Raw genomic sequence first — 21,565 nt, 5'->3', positions numbered from 1 at the left:
CATTTGGGTTCACTGTTGGTGTTCTATATTCTGTGGGTTGTGACAGATGCTTAATGTCATGTGCCCATCATTATGGTATCATACAGAATAGTTTCACTGCCCTAAAAATCCCCATGCTCTGCCTGTTCTCCCACCTCCTCCCTAATCCTTGATCATTTTGCTCTCTCTATAGTTTTGCCTTTTCCAGCGTGTCATGTGGTTGGAATCACACAGTAGCCTTTTCAGACTGGCTATTTTTGCTTAGCAATATGCACTTAAGGTTCTTCCATTTCTCTTTACGGCTTGATAGCTCATTTCTCATTGCTGAATAATACTGAGTTTTGTGGATGCACTACAGTTTCTTTACATTTGCCAACTGATGCCCATCTTAGTTGCTTCCAAGTTTTGATAACTGTGAATAAAGATGTTGTAAACATGAGATCATAGGTTTTTGTGTGAATATAAGTTTTCAGCTCATTTGGGTAAACACCAAGGAGTGCAGTTGCTGGGTCATGTGGTCAGAATGTGTTTAGTTTTACAAGAAACTGCCGGCCTGTTTTCCAAAGCGGCTATACTGTTTTGCATCCCCACCAACCATAAATGGGAGTTCTTGTTGTTTTGTGGACATTTGGACTTAGTATATCCGTAACTCTCTGATCTAGCAGTGTTAAGTTGGGATTGTGGCATTACTGCCACTTTCCTTTTTGAGAATCTAATGCCCACTTTCTCTAGAGGAATCCACTTGTTGCATGTAACTTGTAAAATTTTATAATATTGAGGTTCATGGCCTGGAGTCCAGGTTGAGAGTGTCTGCTTTAGCCTCTAAAATATTTAATATCTCAGTCCGAAATCTGAAAAAACAGGAAGTCCTCGATGGAAACAAACCCTTCTAATCATTAACTATCTTTTCCTTACGTGACAAGAACAACTTACCTTTTATCTTGTTCATTAAGAAAGGACTGGGTTTCTTTAAGAAAGGACTGTCAGAAAGTCTGGGTTAGACGTGCAGGGTAAAGTCGCTTTCTTAGTTAGCTGGGGAAGAAGTGACCAAGAGTGGTGTTGACCCAGACTCAGATCCTTGTGTAGTCGATCCATTTATGTCACTGAATTTGTTTTAAAGAACAGGCTGGAAGTTTGAAGTAGGGAGAGAGGAGGAACGGGCAATGGATATTTGTCAATATAAAAAAAGATGTATTTTCAAAATTTATAGACTAAAAATTTTGTGTATCCCAAAGCAATTCATTTTACTTTGTTTATATACAGATAAAATAATACATTAAATTAGGTAGACTTTAAAAAAATGCACTCTGGCATTTCAAATCCAAGGCATTTGGGGGCAGGAGGAGACCGTGGAGTTTCCTCTGCACACCATCCTCACTTCAGCAGACAGGGAAGCTAGGATTAAGGGGCGTGGCTTCCGTCTCACTTCTAGGCAGCAACCAGAACCTACATGTCCTGACTTTGGTCCAGTGTGCGGTGCCACGACCCTGTCTAAAAGTTAAAAGGTATAGAGAGAATTTTTTTTAAAGAAAGAAGAAAGAAATGTAGTACACGCCATGAAATCTTGTATGGAAGGACGTGCCCCGTGGGGATTCCACAGAGTGCTTCACGGTGAACACATTTAGCATAGGAAATTATGACATTGAATCCCGTTGCTGTTTTCCTTGCCCATTCCCTAAGGGTTTGTCAATGTTTGGTCATTATGGTCCCTGACCTCTGGGTATTTACATGGATTTTGTGTTTTTCCTCATGTTTTAAAAACTATTTATTTGTTAAACATTTTGACTCTGTCTCTATCTGATATTAAGGATTCATTTTAGATAGGAGGACAGCAGAGATCACAAGCTGAATCTGACCGTCTGGCTCCACTGTTCCTTTTTAAAAATTACCTCTACTTTTAGGACCATTGGTGCCCCCTAGTGAGATAACTGAGTAAAAGCACTAGTTTAGTGAATGGAAGCTGTTAGCGTTTAAAAAGAGACGGCTTAGCAATGTTGTTGACCATTAAAAATCCTGTTTCTGATTTTTGTTTTCAAGAAATTGAGACCAAGAAATGAACAGCGAGAGAATGAATTGATTATTTCTTTTCTGAGATGTTTATATGAAGAGAAACAGAAAGAACACATCCATATTGGGGAGATGAAGCAGGTATGGCATTTTTGTCTCTTGTAATTGTTGCCAAGTCTCTGTGTAGACAACGTTTTGAGGATTTTCTGAAACTCTGATACCTCTTTTTCTCTCTCTGTTTTATTTTCCTTTGTTGCACATAGAGGGGAGATTTGGGGGTGTTAGATTATGCATGCTTGAGAAGATAGGAAAAGTTTCTGTCTGCACCATAGCAGAGTTGGAACAGCTGCTCTAATAAGAGGACTGGCTTAGAGCAGCAAGAATTGAGTGTAAGAGTGGATGCCACCAAGATGAGCTGCTTGGCTTGCAGGGAGCTGGTCTGTCACCTCGCCTTTCTTCTCTGTAAACCTGGACAGACATTGCATGGCTGCCTTTGGAATTACAAAAAGTACCTGAACGTCCTTTGTGATACAAATGCTAGGTCACAAATCAGATACAATGTTGGCAAGCCTGACTTATGTGCTCTTCAGGTTAGAACTTGGGTTAATTCCATTTTGCATGATGAAAATACAGAGTCTCCCTCCCCTCCACTGTCTACAGCATTATTTAACTTTTCTCTTTGTGGGGTCTCAAGGTAGAAGCTGAGGCTCTCTGCAGATCTCTCCCTTGGAAGATCTTCCCGTTTGGGAGTCCCTATGTTATGTGGTACCGCAGACCATTTCCTTTGTCTTTTGGACTCCGTGTGAGTCCATTTGTAATGAACCATTAATAGCTTCAAAACATACACGTTTTATGTTTGCTAAAGTTACGTGTTGGCCAAAAATCTAGGGAAAAATCAGTGAAGGATGTACAAGTTTCTCAGTTTCCCAAAAGTGTGTCCCCTTTTCTTTTTGAACACTCCCCGCATGCGTGTGCCAAAGACTCTTCTGTGCTCAGCGGTGTGCCCTGTCCCACGGCAGCCTCTGCGTCTGGACCCTAAACCAAGTGTACAGTTTTCATGGGGTGTACACTTAGCAAATCTCCTCATTAGGTTTCTACCTTCCGATGGCTTAGGCAAATGCATGCCTTCCCTGAACCCTTGGGCTGGTGTACAGTGTCAGCCATGGTTTCTAATCTCATTGGCCAGCCATGGGGTCCTTTAGCAGTGATTCTAACATGAGTATATGACCTGTGTTTTTTTTTTTATTTTTGACTTTTGGTCTTGATTTGTAGCCATTCCTCCCTTCTCAGCCTGTACCCTTAAGATGGCATTCAAGTTCTGTGTCTCTCCTGTTCACTTTTGGATGGACCACACAATCTAAGTTTTCAGTTAATTCTCGAGTTCATTTTTCGCCTATTTCTTTTCTCTTTTCCACTCCCTTTTCCCCCTCTTGTGCCACTGATTTTTTTCCCTGTTCCGACTATCTTTTATCTGAGTCAGTCTGACGTGTTCCAACAGAAAATTAATAATTTTGGAGTAATTTATAACTGCTAGAAAGGGGAATGAAGCACTTACGGTGGATGGAAAGTCTTCTTTTACTAAACATTTTGAGCATTTGTGGTGAATGGAAAGTTTTGACCTAACTGCAGACTCATTTTTATGGACCAGGATATTTTTATGGTTTGAGCATAGATCATCCAATAGAGAAATGTGTTTAATGTTCCCCGCCCCCCCGCCAAAGTATAAGAGTTCAGTGTAGAAGCCTTACAAGCAGAACTGGCGTCTGTGCAACACTTTTACTAGGGGTTTCTAAACATCATGACCCAGAAGGCTCATGTCTTCATCTATAAAGAAGCTGCCCTAATCCCCTGATGAGGCTGGTGTACTCCAGGCTGGACATTCTCATGGGCTCTGAGGAGTGGGCTTCTCAGAGCAGCAGCTGCTTTATAGACCTGTTAGGAACAGCCTTGAGGTTCACTGATAGATTCTTTGCATGTTTTCTGCTATCAGTTTAGCCACATGGATTTCATTACCTTCTTGTTGGACCTAAAAATTTCTAAAGCTTTTGTAAATGTGGGAAGATGTGACCTAGACCGTGGTAGGATCATGACTTTGACAAAGAACTTCTCTGGCCACAGGACTTCAAAAGTGGACAGAGGACAGCGAGCACTCCTCTCCGTGCTCAGGGTTGGCAGGGAGGCCATATGTGCTTTTCAAAGACCAAAAGAATAGTGCTGGGTAACTGTCAGAGGAGTTGCGAAATAGGAAAAACCCTGAATGAGTCTTTTGATCTTACAGAACAGGGTTCAGTTTGGGCAAGACTTATACATTAAGTTAGAGGCTGTCACATTTTAGTCAGTGGACTTGTCGTTTCCACCTGTATTCACAGAGGTGGTACAAAAATTAGTATGAAATCAGCTGTCACTTACTGAATGTTTACCAAGTGCCAGATACAGTTCTCATTCCTTATGTAAATGACTCCATTCATTCTACAGGATTTTTGAGGTAGGTGGTAAAATACCCATTTTATAGATGAGGAAGTGGGGAAGAGCAGTCAAGCAGTTAGCTAGTGAGTAGTGGAGTCACTGTGTCTGACATCTAAGTACTTTATCTTAATTATTATTTATTTTTTTTAAGGAGCTTAACAAAATTTGATGCTATATAACTACTTACTGATTTCCTTGGGTCTGTTTTCTAGCAGATAAGATTTTCTTTCTTTTTTTTTGTGACATTTTATTATGAAACATTTCAAACATATAGAGAAGTTGAAAGAATTATACTATGAGCACTCATAAACCCACCATCCAGATTTTACAGTTTTAAACATTTTGTTAATTTGGTTTATCATATATCTATTAGTCCACCTTATTTTTCCATGCCTTTCAAATTAAGTGATATCAATACCCTTCATCCCTAAACACTTTAGCATGCATTTCATTAACTAGAATTTAGTGTTTGTTTCCAATTTGGGGGAGATGAAATTTACATATGGTAGGTTATGCAAATCTTAAGTGTACTGTTTGTTGAGTTTTGATGACTGCTACTACATTCAGGTAGCTCAAACCACTATCAAGATATAGAATATTTTCATCCTGCCGCGCACGGTGGCTCATGCCTGTGATCCCAGCACTTTGGGAGACCGAGCCGGGCGGATCAGGAGGTCAGGAGATCGAGACCATCCTGGCTTAACACGGTGAAACCCCATCTCCACTAAAAATACAAAAATTAGCCAGGCGTGGTGGCGGGCGCCTGTAGTCCCAGCTACTCGGGAGGCTAAGGCAGGAGAATGGCGTGAACCCGGGGAGCGGAGGTTGCAGTGAACCAAGATTGCACCACTGCACTCCAGCCTGGGTGACAGAGACTCTGTCTCAAAAAAAAAAAAAAAAAAAAAAAAAAATTTTTTTCATCCTACCAGAAAGTAGCCCTATATTCCTCTACTAGTCAGCCCTTACTACCCCTTCCCCCAGGTAACCACTGTTTTGATTTTTTTTCACCTTAGATTAGTTTTGCCAGTTCTAGAATTTCTTATAAATGGCATGATACTCTTTTGAGTTCTGGCTCCTTCCGCTTAGCATAACATTTCTGAGACTCATCAGAAACATTATGCTACATTGTTGCATGGATCAGTTGCTTGTATCAGTAGTTTGTTCCTTTTTGTTCTGTGGTATTAATGTCAAGAGTTTCTTTCTCCATTCTCCTTCTGAGCTGCTTGATTATGAATAAGGCTGCTGGTAGATACATTGTGCCAGCCTGGGATGGTGGGTTCTGAACTGAGAATTTCAGTGTAGCATCAGGATTTAAAACTTGAATCCGAACTTTCATGCCTAGAGTTCACCCATCTGTCGAAGGATGTGCAATATGATGACTGCGATTGAATTCACTGTGGAGCCTCCAAATTAGAAATTATTGTCTACAAGGGCCGGGCACAGTGGCTCACGCCTATAATCCCAGCACTTTGCGAGGCTGAGATGGGAGGATTGCTTGAGGCCAAGAGTTTGAGACCAGCATGGTCAATATAGCGATACCCCATCTGTTTTTTGTTTTTTGTTTTTTGTTTTTTTTTAAAGAAATTACTCTTAAGAACCAGCATCATCTTCCAAGGAGAAACTTCTAGATACTTATTTTAAGATAAATAAGGAACAAGTTATATTCTAAATGTGAATTATTTTTTAAATGCAATTTTTTAAACAAACTTTATTTGAATTATGGCAATAGACATGGAAAACAATCTTTTTTGATAGTAGGGGACAGCAGAAGAAACATTGAATTAAGTACACAGAGATTCTTCAGGCCTGCTTTAAAAACACAAGCATACAAATGCACTTCTGTCTCTTAGGATCTACTAACTGATGCTGCTTGCTTTAGTCTTTTAGCTAATATTTCTTTTCTTTTCTTTTTTCTTTCTTTCTTTCTGTCTGTCTGTCTGTCTTTCTGTCTTTCTGTCTTTCTGTCTTTCTTTTTGACAGAGTCTTGCTCTGTTGCCAGGCTGGAGTGCAGTGGCACAATCTTGGCTCACTGCAACCTCCGCCTCCCGGATTCAAGCGATTCTCCTGCCTCAGCCTCCTGAGTAGTTGGGACTACAGGCATGGGCCACCACGCCCAGCTAATTTTTGTATATTTAGTAGAGACGGGGTTTCACCGTGTTGGCTGGGATGTTCTCTGTCTCTTGATCTCGTGATCTGCCTGCCTTGGCCTCCCAAAGTGCTGGGATTACAGGTGTGAGCCACTGCGCTCGGCCAATATTTTCTTTATATGTCAAAACAATTCAGTTTGCTTCACTTTTATGAAAGGTTTATTATGAGTTTGAAAGCAATTCTCCCTTTTCTTAACTTTGTAACTGGTGTTGAGTAGAAGGCAGGTCCCTGGGGGCCCTTTGTGCGTAATTCCCTTTACTCTGGAGGCTGCCTCGAGCCTGGACAGGCCCTTACACTTGGTCAGTGATTGCACAGAACCAGTTGCAACAGGTAAGGCGCCTCCCTGTGGCGCATAGCATTTCGCAGGCACTTGGTCACTATTTGCTGAGTGAGTCTGTTACCTTAGGTGTGTATTTCCCATGGACCTGCAAGGGGATCATTGCTCATTCACTCATTTTGAACAAGCCAATATTACATGTCCACGGTATGCTCTGTAGTGTGAAACACAAAGGTAAATGATAGTTTCCCTTCTCAAAGGAATTTCTAAGCTAGTAGCCATTCTTTTGATGCATATTCTCATTCTCATAGAATTAAAATTATGGATAATTGGACAAAGCTGAATGTCACTCTAATCAGAATCCATTCTTTTTCTTTCATGCCTTGAAAAATATGTAGCATTCATTAGTGAATTAGGATTTCATTATTCAAAGAAGACATTAAGGTCTTCGAACAGCAGATTACTGAATAAAATAATGCCTAATAGCAATAGAATGAGGGGAAGACATAGTTAAGGAACATTTTATGCCCATTAGACTGGCAGAAATTTAAAAAATGTGACAATACCTTATAAAGGTGAACTTTCCTATACTGATACTGAGAATATGAATTGGTACCATTCAGGGGAGAGAAGCTTGATAGTATCTGGTGTAGCTGAAGAGGCTCAGTCCCTGTGACCCAGTGAGGACATTCCTCATTATTTCCCTTGCCAAACATTTCACGTGAGTCTGTAAGGAGCTCTGTACAAGATAGGTCACTGCAGCCTCCTTTGTAAAAGCAAGAAAAAAAAAGCAAATAAGTGTTTAACAGTAGGAACATGGATAAATTAGGTTATACAGTGAAAATGTGCACTCTGGCTAAAGTGAGTGAATCAGAAAACATTTGTCAGCAGGAGTAAATCTCAAAAATAGTATTGCAAGAAGGAAGCTAATTTACGGAAGGATGTATGCAGTATGACACCTTTCATTTAGTTTCAACTACATATCTTTTATGGACACATACATACATATAAAAGTAGAAAACATGAATTGATAGGATAAACACCAAATATTTCTGCATATGGCCAGATGTGGGGAAGTAGTGGTGATTAAGCTTCAAAGATGTCTGTAGTGGTTCCCATTAAAAGTAGGAAGTAGGCTGGGCACAGTGGCTCACACCTGTAATTCCAGCACTTTGGGAGGCCAAGGCAGGTGGATCGCTTAAGGCCAGGAGTTGGAGACCAGCCTGACCAACATGGCGAAACCGCATCTCTACAAAAAATACAAAAATTAGCCGGATGTGGTGGCGCACACCTGTAGTCCCAGCTACTCGGGAGGCTGAGGCATGAGAATTGCTTGAGCCCAGGAGGTGGAGGTTGCAGTGAGCCAAGATCGCACCACTGCACTCCAGCCTGGGCGACAGAGTGAGACTCCATCTCAAAAAAAAAAAAAAAAAAAAAAAAAAAAAAAGAGGCTCATAGAACAGGTAATAGTCATGATATCTGACGTTTTTTGAGTGTCTGGTTTACATTTTTGTTTTTATTTTTTGAGACAAATCTCACTCTGTCACACAGCCTGGAGTGTGGTGGTACGATGTCAGCTCACTGCAATCTCTGCCTCCCGGGTTCAAGTGATTCTCCTGTCTCAGCCTCCCAAGTAGCTGGGATTACAGGCATGCACCACCACACCTGGCCAATTTTTACATTTTTAATAGATACAGGGTTTCGCCATGTTGGCCAGACTGGTCTCAAACTCTTGACCTCAAATGATTCATCTGCCTCAGCCTCCCAAAGTTCTGGGATTACAGGCATCAGCCACTGTACCCCGCCTTGGTATATGTGTTTTGATTTGTATTCATTCATTTAAGCCTCATGACAGCTCCGCGAGGAAAGTTCACTATGCATCCTCAGGCTGCAGGTAGAGGGCCTGAAAGGGACAGGAGATAACAGTTTGGCCAAGACCACAGAGCCAGGGAATAGCAGAGGAACATTTCACCTGGGCATTGCACTCCAGAGCTGTGCTTCTCACTGTTCTCAACCCCTGGCAAACGCTCACTTGAACAAAGCCAGGTGGTGATACAAAGGTATTTATTTGTTATATTAGTCTCTACACTTTTCTGTGTGCTTGAAATATAACAACTGCAACAAATAATATGTCAGTATTTAGAGTAATGGGGGATTTGCTTGTGTGTGTGTGTGTGTGTGTGTGTGTGTGTGTGTGTGTGTGTGTGTGTGTGTTTTTGAGATGGAGTCTCACTCTGTCGCCCAGGCTGGAGCGCAGTGTCATGATCTCAGCTCACTGCAACCTCCACCTCCTGGGTTCAAGTGATTCTCCTGCCTTGGCCTCCTGAGTAACTGGGAATACAGGTGTGCGCCACTACGCCTGGCTATTTTTTGTATTTTTAGTAGAGACGGGGTTTCCCCGTGTTGGCCAGGCTGGTCTCAAACTCCTGACCTCAGGTGATCCACCCACCTTGGCCTCCCAAAGTGCTGGGTTACAGGCATGAGCCACTGCACCTGGCCGTTTGTTTTTCTAACAAAATTATTTTCTAACAGAAAGCAATCAGGTGAGAATCCACATAAGAAACAAATTCAGAGATATTTGTTGTATATTTTTTAAAAATGTACCTTCAACTGGGTGTGTTAGCTCACTCCTGTAATCCCAGCACTTTGGGAGGCCAAGGCAGGTAGATCACTTGAGCTCAGGAGTTTGAGATCAGCCTGGCCAATGTGGTGAAACCCCGTCTCTACAAAAAATAGAAAAAATTAGCTGCGCGTAGTCCCAGCTACTTTGGGGGCTGAGGTGGGAGGATTGCTTGAACCTAGGAGGTCAAGACAGCAGTGAGCCATGATTGTGGCACTGTACTCCAGCCTGGGCAACAAAGTGAGACCCTGGCACCCTGTCTCAAAACAAAAACATAAACAAAAAAGCACGTCCTTGTAAATAAGTAACACTAAGACTTCATTTAGTACAACTCCATTGTATTTTTATTTTCATTTTCTATGGCCAGTAGTTAAGGGAGAGAAGCTTGGTTGCAGAGAATGAAAGGACGATGGGAAAATAAAAGTAGGAGAGAGGAAAATGCAAGAAAGCAGAGATCTGTAGAAAGGGACGAAGGGTTTGTATAGGCAGAGAAAATATGTTCTTTAATTGAGAAATTTCTGTTTCACCATCTGAAATGCCCTCAAAGGTAAGTTATTGCTTTATTTTGAAAAACTAATCATAGCTACCTTTGTCCCACACTGTGTTCAATGCTTTACACACTTTACCTGTTTTAGTCTCACAACACAGTGTTATGATTCGATCTTGCCATTGGTCTCACTTTGCTGAAGAGGAAGTTTGAGGCTCAGAGAGAGTAAGAAACTGGCCGAAGACCACAGTTAGGGAAGACAGATCTCTGATCCAGTTGCAGAGTCTGAGCAATAAACTGCTTCACCTGATTGGTTTCAAAGCACATTTCCTCATTTTACTTGGGGTAATCACAGCAGCTCTCTGAGGCAAAATTATTTCCTGGACTTGCTGCCATGTCACTAAGGAGCAGATGAGGTGAGATCACAGACAGAATCAGAATGATGGCCTGGTGCCAAAAAGATGTGTCCTAGAGATTCTTCATTCCTTTAAGAAGGAGAGGAGGAAGCGATAAGTGACTTAACTTTTCATTTTTCACTTTTTTAGACATCGCAGATTGCAGCAGAGAATATCGGAAGTGAATTACCACCCAGTGCCACTCGATTTAGGCTAGATCTGCTGAAAAACAAAGCAAAGAGATCTTTAACAGAGTCTTTAGAAAGTATTTTGTCCCGGGTAAGTAGCATAATTTCTCCCAATTTAAGTTAAATCACTTTTTAGGAGAGTGTTAGATTGAGTTATATGCTTTTATTCCATCAATGTTCATAAAGGTAAAAGTATAAAACCTTTTTTTTATGTTTTCTCAGGCTTAGAACAATATTATCTACATTTTAAATTGTTTTTAATTTGACCTAGGTTTAAAAGAATATGTATTCCTTACTCTTTTGTATTATATCCAATGGGATTTTTTTTACCTCCCCAAATAATATTTGTTGACCAGTCCCTATAAAGAGCATGCCTTAGATACACTGAGGTGTGGTTTCTGTTCTCCCTAGTATTACTGTGTATAACTTAAAAAGCAGTTACTGTCAGCTACTGGTGTTAGGTTTCTAAAAGGCTATATAGTAGGGGTCAGCAAACATGCCCATTGGCCACATTCCACCCACCTCTACTTTTGTAAAGTTTTATCAAAACACTGCCACATCCATTCATTTATCTGTTATCTAAGGCTTTTGTTTTGCAGACTTCAACAGTTGCCACAGACACTATATGCCTCACAAAGCATAAGACACTTACTATCTGTCCCTTTACAGAAAACGTTTACCAAATATAGCTCTATAGAAAAAACAAAGTACACACGTACATCAATCTGGGAGTTCTTTAAGAAATTACACCTCCCTCCCATGAGTGTAAATAGCCTTGATGGCACGTCTGAGAAATCAAATCTGATTTTCCCTCAGAGTTTCACGCCTTTCTGGAGTATGCAGTATCTTCTTATAGTTCTTCTTGATTTTATCGCACACTTCTTTTGAAACATCTGATTTTTATTATTTTTTTAATTAAGGAAAGTTAAATTTTATTTTCTTTGAAGATGTTTCTGAGAATTTTGTAGTATCTTCTGAGATCATGAAAAACAGTTGATTTACAAAACCAGAATTGGGAGGGGCTGCATTTGAGAGCTCTCAAAGGGATAGAGTGCTGTCTGAGTGACAAGCTGCTGGCCATTATGATGACTTGTGACCCAGGGGAGGGAGTTGCTGAGTGGGCTTGCTTGAGCGCTTGATTTTCCTTATAGACGAATTGTCTTGTCTTCCTGCCTGTCACCCCTGCCAAATTACTCAGCCGCCAGGTGTTTTGGAACGTTTAGGTTAGTGTCTTTTTTTTTTTTAAATGATGGAAATGTTGATTATTTTAATGTACATATATCCTTAGTAGCATTTCTCAGTAGATATATTTTTTTCCTCAGCTTATTTAAATGGACCAATCTGCTTCTAGCTGATGCCTTTGCAAAAGCCTCCAGGGTCATAACTCGACTGCCTTTTCTTTATATAGGGTAATAAAGCCAGAGGCCTGCAGGAACACTCCAGCAGTGTGGATCTGGATAGCTCCCTGTCTAGTACATTAAGTAACACCAGCAAAGTAAGCACATTTCTCTTTATATGACACCCTGAAGAAACCAACAAATCGGTCTTGCTCATCTCCTGTCTACATGCCTCCAATCATTTGCTGCTTCCAAATTTCTTGGCACAGGTGGATGACTGGTCATGCAGGTCTATCATAACATAAAAGTTTTACATGAAAGAGCAGATGGGGCCAGGCGCAGTGGCTCATGCCTGTAATCCCAACACTCTCAGAGGCCGAGGTGGGCAGATCATGAGGTCAGAAGATCGAGATCATCCTTGCTAACACGGTGAAACCCCGTCTCTACTAAAAATACAAAAAATTAGCGCCTATAGTCCCAGCTACTAGGGAGGCTGAGGCAGGAGAACGGCGTGAACTCGGGAGGCGGAGCTTGCAGTGAGCCGAGATCGAGCCACTGCTCTCCAGCCTGGGCGACAGGGCGAGACTCCGTCTCAAAAAGAAAAATAAAATTTTAAAAAAAAGCAGATGGTCATTCCATAAACAGAGAAACAAGATCACAATTTGAGACAAGTAAGATCTAATTTGTCACAATACAATCAATGGATTTCTTTCTCAAGTAGATTTTCCTATTAAAAAATAATTAATATTGGGAAAACCTCAAAAAGTGGATTTGTGAATTTAGAGGAGTATACAACTTAAATTTTTCTTGTTTAAAAACATTTTTATTTTGGATTTAGGGGTACATGTGCATGTTGATTACATGGGTATATTGCATACTGGTGGGGACTGGGCTTCTAGTGTACCCCTTTATCCAAGTAGTGAACATTGTACCCAATAGTTAATTTTTCAACTTCCACACCCCCTTTCATTCTCCCCCACTTTTGGGGAAATTAAATTTCTGAAACTTTATCCTGTAGCTGGCTCTGTGATTATAATGAACCATTACTGTTTTATTTAAATAAGCAAGTATCTATGTCCTTCTTTTAATAACTTGCTTTCCAGACATTTAATCATATTTAAACCTGGCCAGTTCAACGTTATAACTGCTGAAAAGCAGGTTTGGGTCTTGTGCTGGGGAGCCAGCTTTCCCTTCTGCTACCAGAGGACTCTCTTTTGCAGTAGTGAGGGAGGGAGTGTTTGCGGAGTCCAGCTCCTTACCACAGGCAGGGTTTACAGTCCTCTGCCATCCCTCCTAGACACATGGCTTTCAGAATTTTTCTAACCTACAGCAAGAAGCACATTTAACATTGTGGCGTAGTTCACAAACACACATACCTACACACACATACCTACACATTCACACACAAAATTAAAAGTTAACAAAACAATATTTACTGTGAACAACATATAATACAAACTGATATTTTGTTCCATTTTAAAAATGCTCACGGCGGCCGGGCGCAGTGGCTCAAGCCTGTAATCCCAGCACTTTGGGAGGCCGAGACGGGCGGATCACGAGGTCAGGAGATCGAGACCATCCTGGCTAACACGGTGAAACCCCGTCTCTACTAAAAAATACAAAAAAGTAGCCGGGTGAGGTGGCGGGCGCCTGTAGTCCCAGCTACTCAGGAGGCTGAGGCAGGAGAATGGCGTAAACCTGGGAGGCGGAGCTTGCAGTGAGCTGAGATCCGGCCACTGCACCCCAGCCTGGGCGGCAGAGCAAGACTCTGTCTCAAAAAAAAAAAAAAAAAAAAAAAAAAAAATGCTCATGGCAGACTACTCAGTTGTACCACCTACTAACGTGATAGAGGGCCCAGTTTGAGATACACTTCCTTAGATGAGTGCTTCTCAAATTTTAGGTGCCTTCATCATGGGGTTCTGGTTAAAGTGCAGATCCTGGTTCAGTAGGCACTGGAGGAGGCCTGAAATGGTGCATTTCCAACGAGCTCCAAGGCAATGCTGCTGCTCCTGGTCTGCAGACCCCCTCTGGGGAGTGAGGAGCTAGACAGCAGTCTTGTAAATGTGAGTTTCTAAGCTAAAATCCAGGGGAACATAGCGTCGTCCAGCCTCCGTCTAATACACACTGATCCCACCCTGCAATTCACTGCAAGTGTGGAAAACCTTTTGTCTATTTGTTGTATACAGACGAACCACACACAGCCCCTTTCATGTAGGCAGTTACCTAAGAGGTGAGAGATGACAGATGCACAAACAGCTGCAGCATCAAGCAGAGTGTGGTAGGAGCCCAGAAGTTACAAATAAGAGACATTGGTAATTTCAATGTCAGAAGAGCAAGGGGAGGGGAAGTTAGGTTTGGTCAGTGGAACCAGGAAAAAGGTGAGGGGTAAGGGGCCAGTGATGCTATTGGACTAAATCTTGGTGTAGGAATTGTGCCTATGGAAGTGAACAGAGAAGAAGGCATTCCAGACAGACCAGTGTCAATAGAGATACAATGAAGAAATTCATGTCACTCAGGTGGCTTTCCAGTAAGCCTTATTGCTTGCTTTTTATTTTTCTCCAAAATGCAGAAATAGTAATATATACATATTCATTCTTCAGTACTCGATAGTTGTGAAGATTCTTTTAAAAAGTTATAAAAGTCTATCTAAGATTTCAATTTCTAGAGTCATTCTAAGAGAGATGCTACTTTTCAGAAGCTGCTTGCGTGGATTGTGTATGTTTATGCGTACTTCTTTACATCTTTCTTTTATTCATCTTGAATTGAGAAACTGCTATAAAGATACTCTATTTTATGTAATTTGATCTGTTCTAATAAATTGGTCACCTATGAGATGCAAAGAAGCCAAATAGCCCTGAAATTTGACAAATGAAAATGGCCCTTTCAGTTGTCCAGTTAAGCTAAGGGTTAGCTCTTTGATCTAATTTGGAGGGATATTAATAAGAACTTAGATCAACAGGTTTGCATGATGAAGATTGTCTTCTGTGATGTGTTGTCTTAGACAGACTTTTAAATCCTTAAAAGAATCTTCACAGCCATTGAGTCCTGAAGAATGAGAAACTTGAGTTATGAAAGTAATCAACATTTCATAGTATGCTGATGTTTTTTATAAAATTAAATATATGTAACTTCTCCCTTTAATAAACAAATTTCATTTTTTTTTCAAATTAAAACCCTCAATACCTGCTACCTAAAAGGCACTCAACTGTGTATCAAATGAACAGGTAGAATTCAGAGTCTCCAGTCCACTATTAGATATATTCATTCCTGTTTATTCATGTTGATTTATTTTTTCCCTTTCAACAATTTCAATAGGGGAAAGCTGCTACAATTCCTCTTTTTAAATATTTTAGATATATTAAAAATATACTGGCCACTAGCCACGTCCTGGGTGCAGTGCTAAACATCAGTTTGCTCTAGTGGTAGTAGTTCATTCCTTTGAAAAAGCATGCATCGTGAAGGCATACAACTTTAAAATGTTGTCATGATTCTCAACAAATGTTTGAGCACTCCATAGATTGTTGCATACCTAATAAAACAATACCTTACGTTTGTATAACATTTTACAACCTAAAAAGTACTTTTGGTTGTATTATCTTGCTTTGTTCTTGAAACTCCGATAAATTTTTACTATACCCTCTTACAGATGAAGAAATTGAGGTGCAGAAAGAATTTATTTCCCCTGAATTGCAGCAATAAGTGCCTACAGAGTGATTTTCCATATTCTAAGAATATTGATACAGTTCTTAATCTCAGATTATGAAGTTGAATCTCAACAGTAGATCAGATTCGGAGAGAGCTTTAAAATGTGGGTTTAACATGAGTGAACACATGTGGCAAAGATAAAGAACTTGGTTAAGCCGTGGAGACAAGTTGTCCAGCACTCACACTCCTTAGAAGCTGTAGGAAACAGTCCTGTTTTCTAGAGAGAGGGCACTATTCTTGGCGTTGCCCAGAACGTTACAGATTGTAGCTTATGTCCTCCACTCCTGCACTTGGCCAGTTTTCCCACTTCTCCAGCAAGCCAGCAGTGTGTCCTTGAGGAGCTGGCATTTATTTAATGGACCTTCATTTTCTTCTGCTTTTGGTGGTGGCCTCTAGATGGCATTATAATCAGAACACATACTCAGATACTGAAATGTTTGCCTGCACTGGAACTAGAGATTTATAAATCCCACAAATTCCCCATGGCGTGTCTGATCTGCTGTGTGTTTGCTGTCAGGAGCCATCTGTGTGTGAAAAGGAGGCCTTGCCCATCTCTGAGAGCTCCTTTAAGCTGCTCGGCTCCTCGGAGGACCTGTCCAGTGACTCGGAGAGTCATCTCCCAGAAGAGCCAGCTCCGCTGTCGCCCCAGCAGGCCTTCAGGAGGCGAGCAAATACTCTGAGTCACTTCCCCATGGAATGCCAGGAACCTCCACAACCTGCCCGGGGGTCCCCGGGGGTTTCGCAAAGGAAACTTATGAGGTATCACTCAGTGAGCACAGAGACGCCTCATGAACGAAAGTAAGATTTGTTTACATTTGTTGCATAAATAGCTGGGGCATATCTGTGACTAGCCGGGTATGTGCATCCCAGGTATGTTTACTGAGTGAGAGAAACGAGTAAGGCTTTACTCTTGGTTCAGAGAGATAAAACTGGAAGCAGTGACATGTTTGTTCGAGCTGCTGGTGTGTATACAAGCAATGGATACATGCATTGTCAGGAAGCAGGTGAAAGTGAGCAAAAATGTTACCTGACATGCGCAGTCATTACTCCTCAAACAAAGTAAGAGACATTGCTGGCTGTGGAACTTTGCTGCTGTGAGGAAGAGGGCAAGCAGATGAGTCTCCCCATCCAAAGCCCTGGAGCAGGGCTACAGCGGGAGGGAGAGGCGGTGACCCCTACAGGCAGAGCAGGAGAGGTATGCTGACCTTATGGGGTGACAGGGGTGCCTCGGCTTCTGGTCCTAGCTCTACTGTGAACTAATTGTGATGTGGACAAATTTGCTAAACTTCTCTATCACAAAATTGGAGTAGATGTTTTCTAAAATCTCTCACTGTAAGGATTCTAGATTCTTCTAACAAGATTTATTCATTGTAACAGTTGGGTTTCAGTGACCAGTTAGAATCGTCTGGTTATGGAGAAGGGTACTCAGAAGTTCCCCCTGTTCCTTCCAAGTGTCCCTTAGTGATTCATTTGACTCTATGTGCCAGAGACTATGAATGGACACAGAGTGATCTTTAAAAACAACTTTAAGCAATTTAAAAAATCCCTCACCTAATATGAATCAGGGTCACACCTGTGTACAGTTGCTGCCTTCTTCTGACTGGCAGCCGCAGAAGTCCCAGGACCTGTGTGTTCATGTAGTTCATACATGAATCATTGAGAGTGTGCGTAGTACAGAAGTGTTTGGAATGTTCTGAGTAAAGAAGTGTGAGCATTAACAGCCCTGGACGATGGAGCAGAGCCTCCCAGCTTTGTTTTCTATCAGCCATTGGAAAGAATTCTTGGTTGTTTGGAATTCAGTGGGGTAGTGGTGATCCCAAAAGCAGGGGACACGTCAGAAGGTACTGCTTAATAAATACACGCTTTTAGAGACACGCATCATTGGGTTGTAGCCCTGTAAGTTTCTTGTGTTTAACACCCTGTCCACACACTACTTCTGTTCTGCCTCACCACTGCCTGCCTACTCCTCTGTTGTTGGCGTTTTCAGTGATCATGGAAACATTCCTGTCTGGAGAGTCCTAGTTCTCTTGTGAAGTCTGCTGTTTCTCAAAAGCCAGAGTTGGTAGGACTCAGTATCAGTACTTTTCCTTTCTCCGTGAAGAATGTGGCTTCATAATAGATGATGTTACACATCCGTAATGAGAGGGATGGGGAGATGCCTGTCTGTCTGCCTCGCTAGCATGGCCCATTCTGCTTTCTTTCCCTCTTGTGAACTCTTTTCTGATTTATCTGCAGGAAATAAGACATTGAAATTCAGGACAGGATATTGTTCATTTTAAAGGGAAATATATTTTTTTAAAGTTCAGATTTTTTTTTTGCTTTTGTTTATACTTTAATTGAATTTTTTTTTTTCCTGCCAGTTCCTGAAAAAGGAAATAGAGAAAGAAATACTATTGTTCCTGGGCGAAGTGGCTCACTCCTGTAATCCCAGACCTTTGGGAGGCTGAGGTGGGAGGTTGCTTGAGGCCAAGAGTTCAAGGTTACAGTCAGCTATGATCGTGCTACTGCACTCCAGCCTGGGTGACAGAGTGAGACCTATTTAAAAAAAAAAAAAAAGTATTGCTGGGAGCATAAACACGTGGGAGATGGTCAAGAATGGCCATCGATATACTCTGTTTTTTAGTGAAAACTACCTTTGCCAGAGAGCGAGCAGAGATGAGGAAGAGGAGTGGAAGAAGTGCTCCACTCTGACAGTGTTACTGGAACAACGAGACAAAAGCAGTTGTGCTCCTTCCATCTGTTTGCTCCATGTCCCTGTTGGCGCCCCCTCTCCTGCTAACCCCCCCGTGCTTTCTCTGATTGCTGTTTAGTGTGGATCCTTCACCTGTGGGTGAGTCTAAGCACCGCCCAGGTCAGTCTTCAGCTCCTGCTCCTCCACCTCGTCTTAACCCCTCCGCCTCCTCGCCAAACTTTTTTAAGTACTTAAAACATAATTCCAGTGGAGAACAAAGTGGGAATGCTGTGCCAAAGAGGTGAGCTCACTCACGTGGCAAGTTTGGTGTTGTCTGTTTTCCTGGGGAGTTCACACTGATGAGGACGTGCTGAATGGGGGGAATGTCCATGCAGGAAGCAGAGCCACTGTGTGTGTGTTTGTGTGTATGTGTGTGTGTGTGTCTGTCTGTGTGTCTTTGTTTATATTTGGTCTTATTTTCAGCTGTCATTTGAACCAAGTTAATTTTACTGTTGATTACTTTTCTTAAAATTATGAAAACAGATGTTAATGGCAAATTGGTTTGTGTTTGGGTTTGTTTTTGTTTTTGAGACAGGGTCTCACTCTGTTCCCCAGGCTGGAGTGCAGTGGCGTGATCTCGGCTCACTGCGGCTTCTGCCTCGTGGGTTCAAGCAGTTCTTCTGCCTCAGCCTCCCGAGGAGCTGGGACTACAGGCACACGCCACCATGCCCAGCTAGTATTTTTATTTTTTTTTGTAGAGATGGGGTTTCACCATGTGGACCAGGTTGGTCTTGACCTCCTGACCTCAAGTGATCCGCCTGCCTCAGTCTCCCAAAAGTGCTGGGATTACAGGTGTGAGCCACTGTACCCTGCTGCAAATTGTTTTTTATATGCTTATTTTCACATTTCCTTGCCCTAGTGGACACTTAACATGCATGTGTATACACACACATGCACACACACACAGATTAACATCTGTGTTTGATCATGTACACTGCCATTTGTGCTATATCAGAAACTTCCTGATTGATTTAGGAGAATTATTTTTCCCAGTTTGAAAGGAAGAGTCATTTGGAAAATGGATTGGTTTTCGTTTTTAAAAAATTATCCCATTCATTTAAAATCAAATTTTGTTGGTGAAAATGAAAGTTAAATCTCATTCGTGAACTACTTTTACTTTCTTATCTAGTTTACTTTTCTTAGCATTAGAACAAAAATGTTTATTTTGAAGCTTATATTTTATACTTTGTGTTTTTATGTTTCTTTATCCTAAACTCTTTTTTCAACCAAACTCTTAGCATCTCCTACCGTAATGCCCTGCGGAAAAAACTTCATTCTTCTTCCTCTGTGCCAAATTTTCTAAAATTTCTGGCTCCTGTAGATGAAAATAACACCTCTGACTTTATGAACACCAAAAGGTAGGGCTTAATTTAGATATATCAACCCTGGGTGTTATTAAGTGTTGAAAATCATTAGATATAGAAGGTGTTTTAACTACTGTTTTGTCATTTAAAAAATCATTTCAGCTAAATCTGTTGTATCTTCTTTCTTATACTTTTTTCTTACTGAATGTCATTTTAAAAAATGTGCAACCAACCTGTTCTTCAGTTTTGAGATTGAGGATTAGTTTATTTAAGTGTTATCTTAAGGAAAATCTTCGTCAAGTCTCTGAGACCAGTGTTTCTGGGTAGTGAGCATATGGCTGTTTCAAATCAGGATGTCTGATCTGTTCAGGACGTCTAATCTGTAAGTTGAGGGGATTGCTTAGTTACAGGTACACAACTTAGGTATAAATTAGAAGGGTCTTCTCAGGTTGTCCTGTGAATAGGAAAAAAATATGATTAGATTGTGTTTATATATTGATAACTATATTTTGTAGTTTAAAAAATATACACATTAAAACATCATCATCAATTGACTGCATAGTTATTGCCTTGCTGGTTCTGTGTAATTAAATTGCAACTTGTTTCATTTTTTGTGGGAATCCTTGGAGACATGGGCCTGTGCTGAGCAGATATTCCCATGTACAGAGGAGAGCAGAATGGGGCCCCTTGGCATTGCCCCTGCTTTTCCCCCTTTAGGCAGTTTCTCTTTTTCAAAGTGGCACCAAGAGAGGCCCAGTTGGAAGCTATGATCTGTGGAACATGTTTCTTAGTCTCTGTTACAATCGAAATCATTTAAGGGCATGTAATCGTTCTCTTTTTATGAAAAGAATTCTGCAAGAAAGCCGTTCTTTAGGAATGATGACCCACCGTGAGCTTGATATAACTTCTGTGATTGTTTATACAAAGATAGTTGATAATTTAGTGCTTTGTTAAAAAAAACTGTTAAGCTAGCAAAATCTCGTGAATTCCTCCCCACTAGTCATAAATCAATCATCTTATAATTTTAGGGACTTTGAATCCAAAGCAAACCATCTTGGTGATTCTGGTGGGACCCCTGTGAAGACCCGGAGGCACTCCTGGAGGCAGCAGATATTCCTCCGAGTAGCCACCCCCCAGAAGGCGTGCGATGCTTCCAGCAGATACGAAGGTAAGGCCCCTACCTGAAATGAAACTTCAAAAAGAGCAGCAAACATCCAGCTGACAGAGGACCCTGGGAGCCCCATCATATTGGTAAGAAAGCAGGGCGCTGTCCTCTTCAGTATTGGCAGGTCTGAGGCAGTCACAAAGGTAACTAGGGAGGGAGTTTAGAGGTTACCCTACACTTCTTAGGGAAGGAATTTAGAGCTCATTTAGGGTAACCTCTCCATAAACGGGCGCAGAGCTCTGATGTTGAGAGTGGTCACAACCTTACCAGTGGTGAATCCGGACAGGTCTGCAGGAACCTCACTTCTGGCCTCCTAGGACATAAGGCAAAAGGAGAGACTGAGGCAGGTTTTAGAGCAGGAGTGAAAGTTTACTAAAAATATCAGCGCAGGAATGAAAGGACGTCAAGTACACTTGGAAGATGGTCAGGTGGGCAGCTTGAGAGATCAAGTGTGTGATTTGGTCTTTTGACCTGGGGTTTTATATGTTGGCATACTGCCGGGGTCTTGCGTTCCTTCTCCCCTGATTCCTCCCTTGAGGTGGGCTGTCCCCATGTGCAGTGGCCTGCTAGCACTCGGGGGTTGCGGGGGAGCATGCGCAGGGTGTTTACTGGAGTTGTAGGCGTGCTTACTTGAGGCGTTCTTCCCTGTCCAGTCTAGCATTCCTAGAGGAGCGCTATGCACCAGTTAAACTCCGCCATTTTGCCTCTTAATGCGCATGCTTGAGCCCACTCGCCCAGCTCCCGAGATCTTTCTGG

General features: G+C 41.6%; 1 protein-coding gene and 1 long non-coding RNA gene across 8 annotated transcripts in view; one reads left to right on the top strand and one right to left on the bottom strand.

Annotated features, from left to right (window-relative positions):
* Nucleotides 1-21,565, top strand: part of LOC105487750 (TBC1 domain family member 1) — a 248,177-nt gene that overhangs the window by 143,231 nt on the left and 83,381 nt on the right. For 4 of the 7 annotated variants that reach the window (XM_011751392.2, XM_071093741.1, XM_071093744.1 and 1 more), the window contains 7 exons: nt 2,017-2,127; nt 10,530-10,658; nt 11,976-12,062; nt 16,127-16,407; nt 18,420-18,581; nt 19,579-19,698; nt 20,673-20,812. In XM_011751392.2, coding sequence (XP_011749694.1) covers nt 2,017-2,127; nt 10,530-10,658; nt 11,976-12,062; nt 16,127-16,407; nt 18,420-18,581; nt 19,579-19,698; nt 20,673-20,812 — 1,030 coding nt within the window. Of the gene's footprint in view, nt 1-2,016; nt 2,128-10,529; nt 10,659-11,975; nt 12,063-16,126; nt 16,408-18,419; nt 18,582-19,578; nt 19,699-20,672; nt 20,813-21,058; nt 21,238-21,565 lie in introns of those variants that run through there. The other 3 variants (XM_011751393.3, XM_071093743.1, XM_011751396.3) reach the window with 2 other exon arrangements.
* LOC139362440 (uncharacterized) lies at nt 986-9,580 on the bottom strand. Its single transcript, XR_011621377.1, has 3 exons — nt 9,482-9,580; nt 7,444-7,643; nt 986-1,105 (listed from the first exon to the last, which is right to left on the bottom strand). It is a non-coding gene; the product is annotated as an uncharacterized lncRNA (long non-coding RNA).

The sequence above is a fragment of the Macaca nemestrina genome, chromosome 3 (assembly GCF_043159975.1).
Source record: "Macaca nemestrina isolate mMacNem1 chromosome 3, mMacNem.hap1, whole genome shotgun sequence".
Lineage (NCBI taxonomy): Eukaryota > Metazoa > Chordata > Mammalia > Primates > Cercopithecidae > Macaca > Macaca nemestrina.
Note: the sequence above shows the minus strand (reverse complement) of the source record. Positions and strands in the feature narration are given on the sequence as shown.